Here is a 13,237-nt window from a genome sequence, read left to right as displayed (position 1 = left end):
CATTAATTAGATTTCTGATACCTAGGGGAAATAAATGAGTAAGTTTCTATTTTTAGTTTACCCCCAGAGGTATCAGCAATCTGTATAATTGCATTTTCGCTACTTTCAAATATTTTAAGTAAACAAAAACAAAATCAAGGAAACTGACTTCAAAACCATTTTATATTGTTCACTGCTCTTTATTCAAACAAGTAACAAAATGAAATTTAGTTATGATTCAACTGCTCTAATCATCCCTGTTTTCTTATGGGCCTACTACTTACAGTGATAAATGAGTACATCTTGAAAATCAAATTCTCACATATAAATTGCTGTTCTTAGAAAAAATCATGTAAATTCCCTAACCATGTCTTTATGCAACTTTGTAACTGTCACCATTTATCAGAATTTCCCTATAAAAAGGATTTGTATGTTTTTATTGAAGAGCTGTATTTCAAGAAAGGGTTTGAAAGTAGATAGGGATGCCTGAAATAGGTCTGAAATACTCTGAAATAGGTCTACGAAACTTTGAAACTAGTAAACACAGGACTTCTTTTCATTCCTAAACTATCAGAAGAACTGCTGTTTCCACACAGTGCTAAAAATATTGTGTAATGTAAGTATTATATACACCTTTATAAAATAATAACCAACAAAACTTGATCAGACAAACATATAAATATATAAACACATATATAAACACTACTGTGCTTTTTGCATTAGTAAATTGATACGAATGATTATTTTGGGGAAGTAAATTGTGGCATTACATTCCACAACACAGAAGAAAATTTGTTTAATACAATCTTTGTCCCCAAATGCTACAGACTGAAAACCCAGGGCAGCAAGATGAGACTTACTGGAATAAGCAACAAGATGATTGAAAAAGTAACACAATTTGTTGAATAACTTGTAAGAGAATACTGTAATATATTTCTAGGCACGGCTGAGTTGAATACAATTTTATCCTCGCCTCAGATATTCTGGTTAGATCGTATTCTTGAATATGGAAAGAAAAAAAAGCTTTATGTGGAATTTTTATTTATTTGAAATGGCATGTAAAAAAAATCCAATAAAGTAAAAATATTCTTTTCCTGACATCCAATATCCTTGCTCAATCTTTTATAGTCTTGTTTCTCTTATTCTCCTTCAACATTTCTTAAACTCCTTATCTCTATAGTTTTCACCTTACTTTCACATTTCTAAGTACTGAAGATACCTCTTCCTGAAGATCTCACGATCTGCACAGCCTGTTGACATTCTTTGCCAAACTGCCTACATGTAGCTTTTCAAAATAGTATTTTTGTAACTCTAAGTAGAATGTCCAATATCTACACTTGTTTTTCTCAACAGAATCAAACTCTCCTTCTTGTTATGTTTTACATGGTTTTCTGTAATATTCAGCTATCTCCCACTATATCCTACTTTGTTCATGGTTAGAGAATTACTTGAGCATTTTTGCTATGTATGTAAAATATCAAATATACAATGTCATTATTAACTTTAACGCACATACAATTACATATTTTTTCTAAGGTATAAACGCTAGAAATTGTACAATAATATTAAAATTGAAATAAATGTCAAATAGCCTAACCAAAGATCTAGTAAGAACTGTAAAATTGGTAACAACCAACCTGTGCTTTCCTCATATAAGCTAATGGTTCTTTCATATGCTCAGGAGGTGCTGCAGGATGACAGGGTGAAGGAAACCTTGAAGAAAGTATAGTACATTTTAAATGTCCGGATCTTTATTTTGCTTAATTAATTATTTATAAACTTAATTTCTTTCATGAGAACACTAGTAAAAACACTGCGCATGGCGATCAAAACTAAAAATAAATATTATTTTAAAAATTATTTCTTCATTCTTTCCTGTGGACACAGAGAATGTAAATATGTGTAATACTATTAGTAACATTACAACATGAGTTCTTCTGATATTAAAACTAACACCTCATCATTTCAAGTATTTGCAAAATAAAATCAAGTAAGTCTACAAACAAATCAGACATTCTCACATAATGTCCTCTTAACATGATGTCAACTTTATAATTCCCATTAAACAATTCTTTTTTTCAAGTGACGATCTATTTCTTGAAGGACCTTTTTAAAAATCATTAGTGAACATATAGCTGTCTAAAGAAATTAGAAATTTGTGGTGTTGATCTAAGTAAAGTTGAGGATCAATCCATGAACAGCTCTATGCCAAAATATAAAAGCTGGAACAAGACTAAAAACAACACTAACTTATCCTCCAATAATGCACGTTATTTCCAGTGACTTGTTGCCAAACATTTCCTCTGGCTTAATTTTAATTGTCTCTAACATCTTTCAGAAAACAAAATTTACCAAAAGCATTTGTCATAGCCTGAATTTTCATTTATTTAAATGCATTCAATCAGTCCCCATCATATGATTTTGGGAAAGCCTCCCAAAGTTTTCCCAAGTTTTAGCTGATAAGGTCACTCTTGTATTTGCAGAATAAATAACAAAAAAATAACTGTACATTTGACTCCAGTATTTTCACTAGGATGAATAAGAAATAATGGCCCTTTAAAATAGAAATGAGGCTGGCACCCTTGGTATGACAGATCTTTCAGATAATAACAACGTATCAGTATGACAACATAAAAGAATTAAAAGTAAATCATGTGAATGGAACTTATTAGATAAAAATACTAAATAAACTCACACGTTGAGTTCACTATAAACAGCATTCTGAAGCTTCTTTTCCCAACCTGTTAAAATAAAATAAAATAAAAAAATCAAGAAGACAACGTTAGGAATTAATACTAATGGAATATGAATCAGAGGTTGCTTTAGAATCATTAGAGTTTTCTGTCCTGTCTCAATTCACGTCTACCTACCAGACAGACAGGAAGAGATGAAGACAGGAAGAGATGAACCTAATTAAGGTAGGAACAACTACAAGTTGAAGTCTGTATAAAGGTTGAATATTTTTTACTTCCAACTGCTATTCAAATAATTACAATACATCTTTGGTTAAAGAACTATTTGGTAGTTTTTCAAAAACATATTATTAAAACAACTATAAATATTAATAGACACAGCATTACCGGTGATTACAGATCTTGTATCACTTATCAAATCTTCACATTATAGTTATGTAGCCTACAACTTCCAATGGAAATTGGAAATTTACCTAGGGGTAAAATGAATGCTAATTTTCCTTTTTACAAAGTGACTAAACTCTTGTATCATTCATAACTTTTTTAAAAAATAGCAGTATTTTGTAAGATGATAAAATTACTTCTTTGCATGGCATGTTCAAAATGCTGCTGTAATCCAAGAACTTCTTCCCTATTGATTTGCTCTATCCTGTTTAATAATCTGATAAAGTTCTCACAAACCCTGTTCCGTTTGTCTATATTTTAGCAATGCCTCACACAGTCCAGAATTAACACAATCTCCATGTTGAAGTGCTAACAACTTCAAAAACAACTTCAAATTTTAAACTAGATTTATCACAACACACCTAAAGTGATAACAACTATTGTTTGTTACGAGTTCCACACACAAAGATGTGTCTTGCTGAAATAAGGGTTAGGTCTCAATCAGATGCATAAACCTACTGTAAATTTTAGTTATTTCACTCCATTGGATTTATTGAACTCTGCAACCTACAATCTTTCTTCTATTGACCACGTCTTATATATAAAAACACAGCTAACGATCGATACGTAAGCTAAATCAGGTAGAAATATAGAGTCTTGTAAGACTGTTGAACTTTTATCTTCTTCTTTTTCATAGAGTCATAGAATGTTTTGGGTTGGAAGGGACCTTAAAGGTCATCTAGTTGAATGCTAGTAAAAAGAATGAAGTATTACAAACCTGATGTCTTCAGAAAATCTTTAATATCTTCTTTCAGTGATTCCAGTTTAATTTCTGGTTTGTGTAGGCTAACCTAATGTGAAAATTCATAAAGGAATAAATTAATAAGCAAACATTCACTAAAAAGAAAGTAATCTGTGTATTTTAAGTTATGAATTAAGAAATATGCATGCTTAGTGTTACACAGCAAACTGCCTCCTACTAACTTGAAGGTGGTAGCTACAGCCAAAAACGTCAGCCGTTTTCCTAAATCAGTCTCTTTGTTTTTACATCATCAGTGATATAAAAAAAAAAAAAAAGCTGTACGTGGGTAAAGGGATAGGGACTACCAGTGACATACAGGCCTAACATTCTGAGCAATCACCCTACATCCATAGCACAAACGCCAGTCCATTAAAGGATTGGTCACTGACACGAAACGAACAAACTGAGAACATTCCACAAGTTTTCATTTAACCTCCCACAGTTCACCTGGCAGGTAACAAGCGCCATCTTCAAACTTCAGCTAAAAGCTGTGGACCAAACATTCTCCTCTGCAGCTCCGATTATAAGGTATATACAGTCCCTTGTAACAAAATGCACATGACACAAGCCAACAACCAGCTCCGCAGCCCTACCACAACACTACCATGAAGACGTTGCTGCAGATTTTTCAGCAGCAGCAGAAGCAGCTGCTATAGCATCTCTTTCTGTAGACAGACCAAGAAGAGAAGAAAAATAGACCAAAAGGCTCCAGCAGGACATCAGTCAGAAACCCAAGAGTTTCTTGAAGTGACTGTAATGCATAGTTTCCTAAACACGAAGCGCAGCCATAGCCAATTGGCACTGGAGGATAAATCTAGAGGGTTGGGAAAGAAGAGCAAGCCTGTCTGCCGACTTTAAAATACCACTGGGAGATCCGTGTGAAACTTACTCCCCAGCCTTGCCAGAGCAAGGCATGTTCGAAGCATATGGCCACATCAGCTACCTAGAAATCTGAGATACCGCTTACCAAAAGCTACTCAGCAATATGCTGTGGCCATATCAGCTGCTGATTCTATTATGATAAATCGTGCTGCGTATAAACGCTCACGGCCAGCTCATCAGCCGTGTGCCAGCACTAACAGCGCTGCTGACAGCACGGCAAGCTTTCGCTCCTTCATACACAGCTAGCTGAAAAGGGGAAGGGATTAGAATGCAGACACTGACAGCATCAACATTTCGCCTTTTCAGCCCACCTTATTATTACAGGTACTGAAGGCTTTTATATTGGGTGCATTGACTGCAACAGCAAAGAGGCTGCAAGCATGCTTTTTGAGACAGAAAGGTCATTGTAAAGACAAACCATAAAATGTAGGGAGTTGCTTAATTCTCACATCAAATGACAAACGTGTTCTGTTCAGCACCATGGAAATGCCGGCAAAGGACCATCGCTAAAAGCAAGTTTAGTGCCTCGCCTGTACAAATTCGAAATAACATACTTCAACCCGGGCACCTTTTGCCTTACTTCGGAGTTTTTTCTGAACGCTTTGGTAAATTTTGTCTTCTGGGTTAAGTAGTGCCAATTTTAACGTCATAGTCCATGGGGCATTTATCTGTGGGTCCTGTGGCATATACATGCTTCAATAATCATTTCCAGATATGCAAAAACCCCTCAGAAACTCAATTCATTGACAGATGATAAATCACAACAAGTTAAAGCTGTACAATCCACTAACAAGTTTGTTGATTGCCTTGAAAGCGTAGCAGTGTACCAATGACGAACGTGCAGACAGGAGAACAGTATTTCAATTCCCTGTTGCACATACAGCTGCAAAATCAGGGGGCTTTTGGCTCATCGAGGAGGTCGTCAGTATCAATGTCTGACCCCTCTTGTGCATGTGTGTGTGCGTGGCTTCCTGGAAATTGATATAGGATGTTGTGAGAGGGGAAAAGGGAGCTCAGTTGGTACGGACAGCTTCCCATTTTCCCTGTCCGGCCACACGGTACCGCAGATGTAAACTGTGAGATAAATAGTAAATAGTGAGACAAATTTTTGTATAAGAAACATGAAAATTTCCCCCCAGATTACATTCGTTTCCACAGAGGACACTTCTGTCCCACTCCTGTCATTTTGGGGTGCAATCCCTAGCGCCTCTTCCCATTTCCCAAGCCCCCTTTCTACCTTTCCTTTTGTTCCTTCTGATTACAATCAATAGACCCCTACAGTGCCAGACAGAGCCACAGCGCCACACGAGCTGCTGCTGCTAAGGGCTCGTTGCGTACTGGATTGCTGATCGATTCGATACCCGAGAACCTGGCAGCCAGGCCAGCTCGGGGCTGCGACAGCTGTAACACAGAAGAACACATCCCAGGTCTGCATAACATAGCCAAAGGCAAAAATACTTATTTTAGCAGGCCAAAGGAAATCCCCTCTGAATTTGCTGTAACTTAAGAGAATAGCACCTCTTTGGAATTCGTACAGGTGTTTGTGGGCATTAAATTAGGGAGTCAAGAAGACAGCTCATCTTCCAAAATTACTAGGGCAGGTCTCCCACTCTTTTATTTCCCCTCAGACTGACTGCTCTAACTTCCCTGCCCATGGCACGGGGGTTGGAACTAGATGGTCTTTAAGGTCCCTTCCAACCTGAGCCGTTCCATGATTCTAACTTATTCCTATTAGTTAATTATCTTAATAGTTCTTAATATTATGTTGCGAAAACCATTTAGGTATTTTGGTAGGTTTTGTTTGCTTGTAAACTGCTCGTTACAATGTACTGCTGAAATACTGTTTGCATTTTCATCCACTATGGGTTTTTGGTAGCACGAAAAACACATTAACAAAATTTTCTTACATAGAAAGCATTACTGTGATTTACACTGATAAAAATGCCTGCCTACAGTTTATTGGGAAAAAAACACCTTGAGGTGATGCACTGATGAATTGAATTAATTTCCTGCATGACCAAAATGCAGGGTACACACAAGCAGAATGACAGACTCTCCAATTTCAATACACACATCTTGATGAAAGATTATCTTTTTTTATTTTTATTTTTTAATCTTTCAGGGGTCTATCAAAAACAGGGTAAAGGAGCAGGAGCAATAGAAATCAACAAATTGCGAGGGCAAAAAACAACAGCCAGACCAGGGAAGAAGTGATGCTATCCAGAGGCTCAGTCAGGCCAAGACAGAGTGCTGAAATGAGAAAGGGATGAATGGAGCATATTAGAGCAAACAATAACAAATTATTTTTTAAAAATGTTAATGCCTTCTGGTTTCCTTTCCAGTCTAAGGCAGTATAGGATATGGCATTGTCTTATGGTTAGGACACCACGGTTCAAGGGTTGGGTGTCCACCTTCATCCACAGAGAGACCAAGGTCTTGGGCCAGCCCTTGCAAATCAAGGAGCAACCGTCTGTTGGACATTTCTTCCGAAGCCAAGCCATCATTATGGCATTTCTTGGCACTCTCATCCTTCAGCTGTACAGAAAAGAAAGTACAGTTTTGGACTTCAAAAATTTGCCAAAACTTCTTCAAAGCGGATGAGGTACTACTAGCAATACTTTGTATTTACATTCTGCACACAGTTTTGATTTTGGTAAGGTATCCTGTTGAAGTCTGGGCAGTCACCGTCGTAAGTGATACTCTAAATGTATTACAGATTCTGCACTTGCACGTCAGCAAGGAAGAAAATCCAGAGACTCAACGCTGACCTGGCTGAAAGCAAACAAAAGGATACCACAGACCTTGTTGGAAAAAGGTGTAGAAAATTGATTTGTAGAGAAGCAAACACAAACGGACAAATTGAGTTGCAAATTAGTGTCTAAACTTGGAAATAGCGTTCAGTCATCAGGATCGAAGCAGCATCGATCATGCGAGAAGACAGATGAGCCCCTAAGGCACAGCACTCAAAGCAGTGTAGGAAAGTGGCTAGAGGACCAGCAACATACTACAGAGAGGAAGTACAACAAAATAAAGCATCACAGCATAACAACAGTGCTATTTTTTTTTCCAAGAATAAATACTACAGAAAATTGGTCCATCTATACTGAAATGTGGAATTGTATCAGGCGAATGCACTTTTTTTTCCTGATGCAAACAGTTCTGCAACTAACTTTACACACTAAATATTTTTACTGGCTACACTCCATCATCCCTTTTCAACACCTTTCTGTTTTAGACAAGTACGCACACCAACAGTGCATTTATTAGTCCTCATTATGACTTTGCACAAGTGATCAATATTTTTAGCTTTTAGAGCTATTATTTCCCAAATTACAGTAATGCACACTATCCCAAGTGTAGTCCAACTTTAGCAGACTGAAATCAACTGAAGGCTAAAAAATATTTCCCTTTTCCATATACTCCATTCGGCCATAACTTGATTTTATCAGGATCGAGCTGACTTGTTCAAAACCACTTCAAGTATTATGACGATTTCAGTGTAAACACCCTCTAAATACCTAAAAATCCTAGAAATTTAAGGGAGCGATTTGTGTTTATTATATATATTTCTGTACGCAAAAGACGAATACTTCTGAGCATAACTAAACCTTCAGGAAGTGGAGATCCCTGAGTACACTGACGTTTTTCCAATACTTGCACATTCCTACAGTAATTACACTAAGGGTGAAAGTGTTGTCAACTCTCCTATACAAGTAGAAACAAGTTAAAAAAATCTAGTAGTTGAAACAGAGTTTCAAATAGCCTCATACAGTAATCAACAGCTTCAGACATTAAGTTCTCCCGCAAGATGTACAGGACACATTTTTAATAATGCAATTTTGATATTTTAATTATTTTTCTAGGTTTTATTTAAATGCAATATTAGCACTGCAAATAAAATGCAAGGTAAAACATATACAATCCACATTACTAAAAAAAAATAAATCTGTAAATCAAGCTTGCATTGTTTCTGAACTCCATAATCTGTTCAACGTATTCATAATTGCATTCAATTTAAAATTCATTATACTGCAGATGTTACTGCTGAGCCATTTGGACCAGAGCATGAGCTCTATCAGAAGGGGATAGCAAGCTCTTTGTTAAATGCGATGCACGAAAAGGAATCATTAATTATCTCTGATGACTCATGAGCCTATGTTTACTTGCTAAGTTTTATTAAATAAATGCTACATTTCACAGAAACATTCTCTTTCTTAATTTGATCTTTTACTTAAGTAGGAATCAGTATCAATTTTTTTTTTTTTTTTTTTGTAACTGTTGGGAAAAAATGCCATGAAAACCACACCTTCAGGTATCTCGCAGATCATTCACTCCACATGAAGTACCCTAAAACGTTCACCCACACTCCCTCTGGAAGCACACACAGGCAGCTTTAACAAGCATCATTCCTGGTGTTCCTCTCTTTCTTTGCCCCAGCTGAAGTCTTGTGAAGTCCCTTACCACTCACTCGATAATTTAGGTCTTTAGACCTCACGTTTCCACTTTCAGCCTCCTCAGCCAGCTACTAGCTTGTTCTGCTGTAGCTTCTCCTTAAAGTACTCCTGCCACGGGCATCTTACGAGAAACACAGATCTGAAAATGTCCACACACAAAACGCCAGGAGGGATTCCTTGTTCTGTGGCTATTTCTTGCTAGATTTAAACCATAGTTTAGAACCTTTACCTTTCACTTTTCTCTCACCTCCTGTTTTAGGAACAGTTATTTAGGCTTTTTTATTCCTATTTTTTTTCATTTTATTTTTCTTTAAAAACTTTACTTGTTATTTGCCCCGGCCATTAGAAGTTCCAGGCAACTCGGGCAGATTCCCGTTAGGGCTCGTGAGAAAGCAAAGATTTTTGATGTTCCGTTAAATATCTGTGTTAAAAGGTGACACTTTTTTCAGATCTCTGAATTGTTCCATTTTTATTCTCACCTCACTGATGAAGATTCTGCCCCCCCCCCAAAAAAAGCAAGGTGTTACAAGAAATTTTGATTTCAAACTCCATTTTCTGACTGAAGAATTCATGTTTCCCTAACCACCTCTAATTTTTGCCTTAAAGACATTCCAGAAAGGGAAGAATGAAAACAAAACCAAACAAATTTGGTTAGTGTCACACTCTGAAAGCTTTGCCTGAGAAATTGCAATCAGATTTCTCTTCAGAAACTCCAATGGCCCCTGCAGCACTCCTACCCGTTGAAAAGCTATTAGCTAATAGTTCCGTACTTTGTCACTGTTACTATTTCCTTTCAAACACAACCCAAAATAAAAACTATACTCACTCTTACCTGCATTAATCTCTTGACATTAAGTGCAGGCACATCATCAATATATCGAAACTCAACCCAGGAAATCAACCTAGCATTTCTTTTCCCAATCTTCTCTAGCTAGCATATGACCCTACCTCTGTTTCACTCCTCGGGACAAAAATGTGATTATCTGATACCCACAGAGCCAGAGCTGTGACAGCAAATCATTTGGTGCCCACGCCAAACTAATTTTAAAGAGATTGCACATCACAGTCCTTGACACAGGCGCGGGCTCCCAGTGTCAGTCCAACGCAGCGCTGGCGCAATCAGTTCATAACCGCAGGACTACTCCATCATCTCTCACAAATAACATCAGGAAGTTGTGTTTTCCCCCAAATTCTATTAACTGGTGAAAGAAACTGTTCATTCTGAGCTCTCCTTCGTAGACTTTAAAGAAGAGATAAGTTTACAAAACAGTTTTTGCTGAAAGTTAAAATAAAGTTTGCGAGACTACATGACATCTTAAAAGTATCAGGCAATATTATACCAGACCTTACAATACATTCCGACTCTCATGTTTCTACACTGACATATAAACATCAATTGCTGTAAGGGTAAAAATATAACTGTAGTAGTAATATCCATAACAGTAAGTTTTACTCCGATACACTGCCTCAACAGATTTCTCAAAATACAGTATGGCTTTCAAAAAGTAACTTGAAATTAACTAAAAAGGGACCACCAATCGCTCAGTACTGTTAGCAGCGGAGACTAAGCACTGTTCAGAAACTGAAAGGTAACCAGCAAACAACGAAATCCACCATGCCCTACTGACCAACGGGAGTTCGGGCACGATGCACAGCAACAGCAAAGACTTTGAATTTGATAACGCAACTTCAGAAGCACTCCAGGCAATGGGAGAGAAATCAAGCATTAATTTAATGCAGGCAGTGGCAAAATTCGGAAACCTTCAGAATTCCGTACAGTTAAATAGGGATGGAGCAAAGATAAGGAACACACTGATAGGGCCTTTGCAATTGCATAGCACAGAGACAATATGACGAGCGTTATAAATAGAACTAGTCTATACTGTACAAGAAAAAATGTAAACGCATGCAAGGTCTATAAAAAAATCAAGATCAAGTAAAACATACAGACTCCAGATGTACTTTTGGCCCTATTAATCTAAAGTGCAGGCTCTGAAAGATGACTTTTAATGTTGGGAAATTGTTTAGCTGGTGTATCTAAAGACCTTCCAGTCTTTCAGGTTACTGTACTAAGCTATAGCTCTTACTTAAGCTTCTACTACAAATTCTTCAAATGCCTACTGTAAGAATCAACCTGAACATGTCTTCTCCTCTCTGCCCTTCGTACGGATGGAATCTTCTGACCCATACGTGCACAAAGTTCTTCTCTTCTGTTCCTTCTCTCAAAGTCCTTCTCTTCTGTCCTGAAGCTATCAGGACAGATTTGGCAGTAATCATTACACTGTGATTTATTTACTCCACAGGTTACCCTTATGCTGTCAGATTACGCAGTTTCAGCTTGTATCGAGTCAGTGCTGACCTGCTATAGAATCAGGGAGGGACGCAGACATTTAAATGCCGTTTCAGGCATCAGATCGCAGAGGAGCACCGCTAAGGTCCTCAGGCTGCCCACCCGGTGCTCACAAAATAACCATCCACCAGCAGCACGAAAATACCCTGCCAAGTCCTGACCATACCAAACCTCCTCGCGTGTTAAAATGAACATGCTAGGTACCAAACGGCTGTGAAACGAGGCCTTGCAGGAGACAGAGGAAAGAGAATAAAAGCAGAGGTGAGCTCAAACATTTTATTATAATCAGTAACGGAGTTGTTAAAAGAGAGCCCTGTTCTGAAAACCCATCGTTGCCTTTACCAAGGACAAGGTCTTGAATTTAACTCTTCACGCCTCACATCAGACCATCTATTTGGGATGCTGAATTCCCCAACGCGTAGCAGGAACTCAACATCCAGATTGTTTCATAAATCTAGCCTACTTGAAGTCATGCACGTTTGCTTACTCACGTTTTTTGAGAGCAGTCAGTGAAAAAGAGCCAGGCAGATACATATATATATATATATATACTTTTTTTTAAAAAAAAAGCATTTGGAGACCAAAACTGAAAAGGGCACACAGCAATGCCTCTTGCTAGGGAAGGCTTTAGGGACACTGAGAGAAGAAAACCGCAATTCATTTAAAAACCCAGCAGAACTAAGGCAGATAATGGGCATCCTATCCTAAAAACAAATCTGTGCCACTTTAAGCATTGTTCGCAAAACATTAACAAAACCCCAAGATTTTATAAAACGCAACCCAAAGGATTTCAGTACACGCAACGATAGCTACAGCAGCACTACTATGTTGTCATGGTCATGAAATCTAAAATAAAATTTATCTGAAAGGGAATTCACCTGAAATACAAAAAGCTGGTTTCAAATGCAGACAAGTTACCAAATACAAACTGCTTTCCCAGCTACAATAACGTATTTCCGAGTGAGTTTTTCATTTATTTTTAGCTCTTTTCAGCATCCCCTCATTTCTCAGGGGGCTCTCTAGGGCGGGGGGGGGGGCACTCCAAGCCTTGCAAATCTCAGACAAAAGCCAAACCCGGTCATTTTCGGACCGGGTGAGGTTTGAAGAGGGCAGCCCCGAGATTCGCCTCGAAACCCTTCGTCCCCAGAGGGACAAAGCGAGCCCCGGGGAGCGGCCGGGGAAGGGGAGGTTGGGGAGGGCAGGCCCCGGGCCGCGCCCCACGGCCGGGCACAAAGCGCCGGGCCACGGGGGAGGGAGCCGGGCCTGGGGCCGGGCCGGGGCTCACCCGGGCCTGTCGCTCGAGCTGGGAGTGGAGGCTGGAGCCCTGCAGGCGCCGCACGATCCGCGCTATGGTGAGGGACAGCCCGCTGTCCGGGTCCAGCATCGCGCCGGGGGCCGGCCCGGAGCGCTTTGGCCAACGCACCGCCTCCCGTGGGGACGTTACCAGGCAACGCAGGGAGCGGGGCGGCCGCCGCCGCGGGGGCCGGGTGGAAAATGGTTCCCGGCTGAAGAGTTCCGCGGCGTCAAAGGTTTATTTTTTTTTTGGGGGGGGGGGGGGGGGGGGGCACTGCGCCCCTCTCGCCCCCCAGCACGGATAGCCAGTGCCCTGTTCATGGGGTGCAGCCGGACAGGCTGCCCCGGAGGCTGCCGCCTCCCCACGGGGCCCTGGCAGGCTCCTTCCAGCCCATGGGCT

The 13,237-nt window shown here is 39.2% G+C and overlaps 1 protein-coding gene across 2 annotated transcripts in view; it reads right to left on the bottom strand.

Moving 5' to 3' along the window:
- TBC1D19 (TBC1 domain family member 19) overlaps positions 1 to 13,004 on the bottom strand; it is a 46,664-nt gene extending 33,660 nt beyond the window's left edge. The window contains exons 1-4 of one of the 2 annotated variants that reach the window (XM_066995734.1): positions 12,830 to 13,004; positions 3,835 to 3,907; positions 2,675 to 2,720; positions 1,617 to 1,692 (exon numbers count right to left, since the gene is read on the bottom strand). In XM_066995734.1, the coding sequence (XP_066851835.1) occupies positions 1,617 to 1,692; positions 2,675 to 2,720; positions 3,835 to 3,907; positions 12,830 to 12,928 (294 nt within the window). In that variant the 5' untranslated portion in view covers positions 12,929 to 13,004. The remainder of the gene's footprint in view (positions 1 to 1,616; positions 1,693 to 2,674; positions 2,721 to 3,834; positions 3,908 to 12,829) is intronic. The other variant, XM_048046824.2, reaches the window with a different exon arrangement.
- Between the last annotated feature and the right edge of the window lie 233 nt (positions 13,005 to 13,237).

Source organism: Anser cygnoides, chromosome 4, assembly GCF_040182565.1.
Source record: "Anser cygnoides isolate HZ-2024a breed goose chromosome 4, Taihu_goose_T2T_genome, whole genome shotgun sequence".
Lineage (NCBI taxonomy): Eukaryota > Metazoa > Chordata > Aves > Anseriformes > Anatidae > Anser > Anser cygnoides.
The sequence above is the reverse complement of the archived record's forward strand: the minus strand, read 5'-3'. Positions and strand labels throughout refer to the sequence as shown.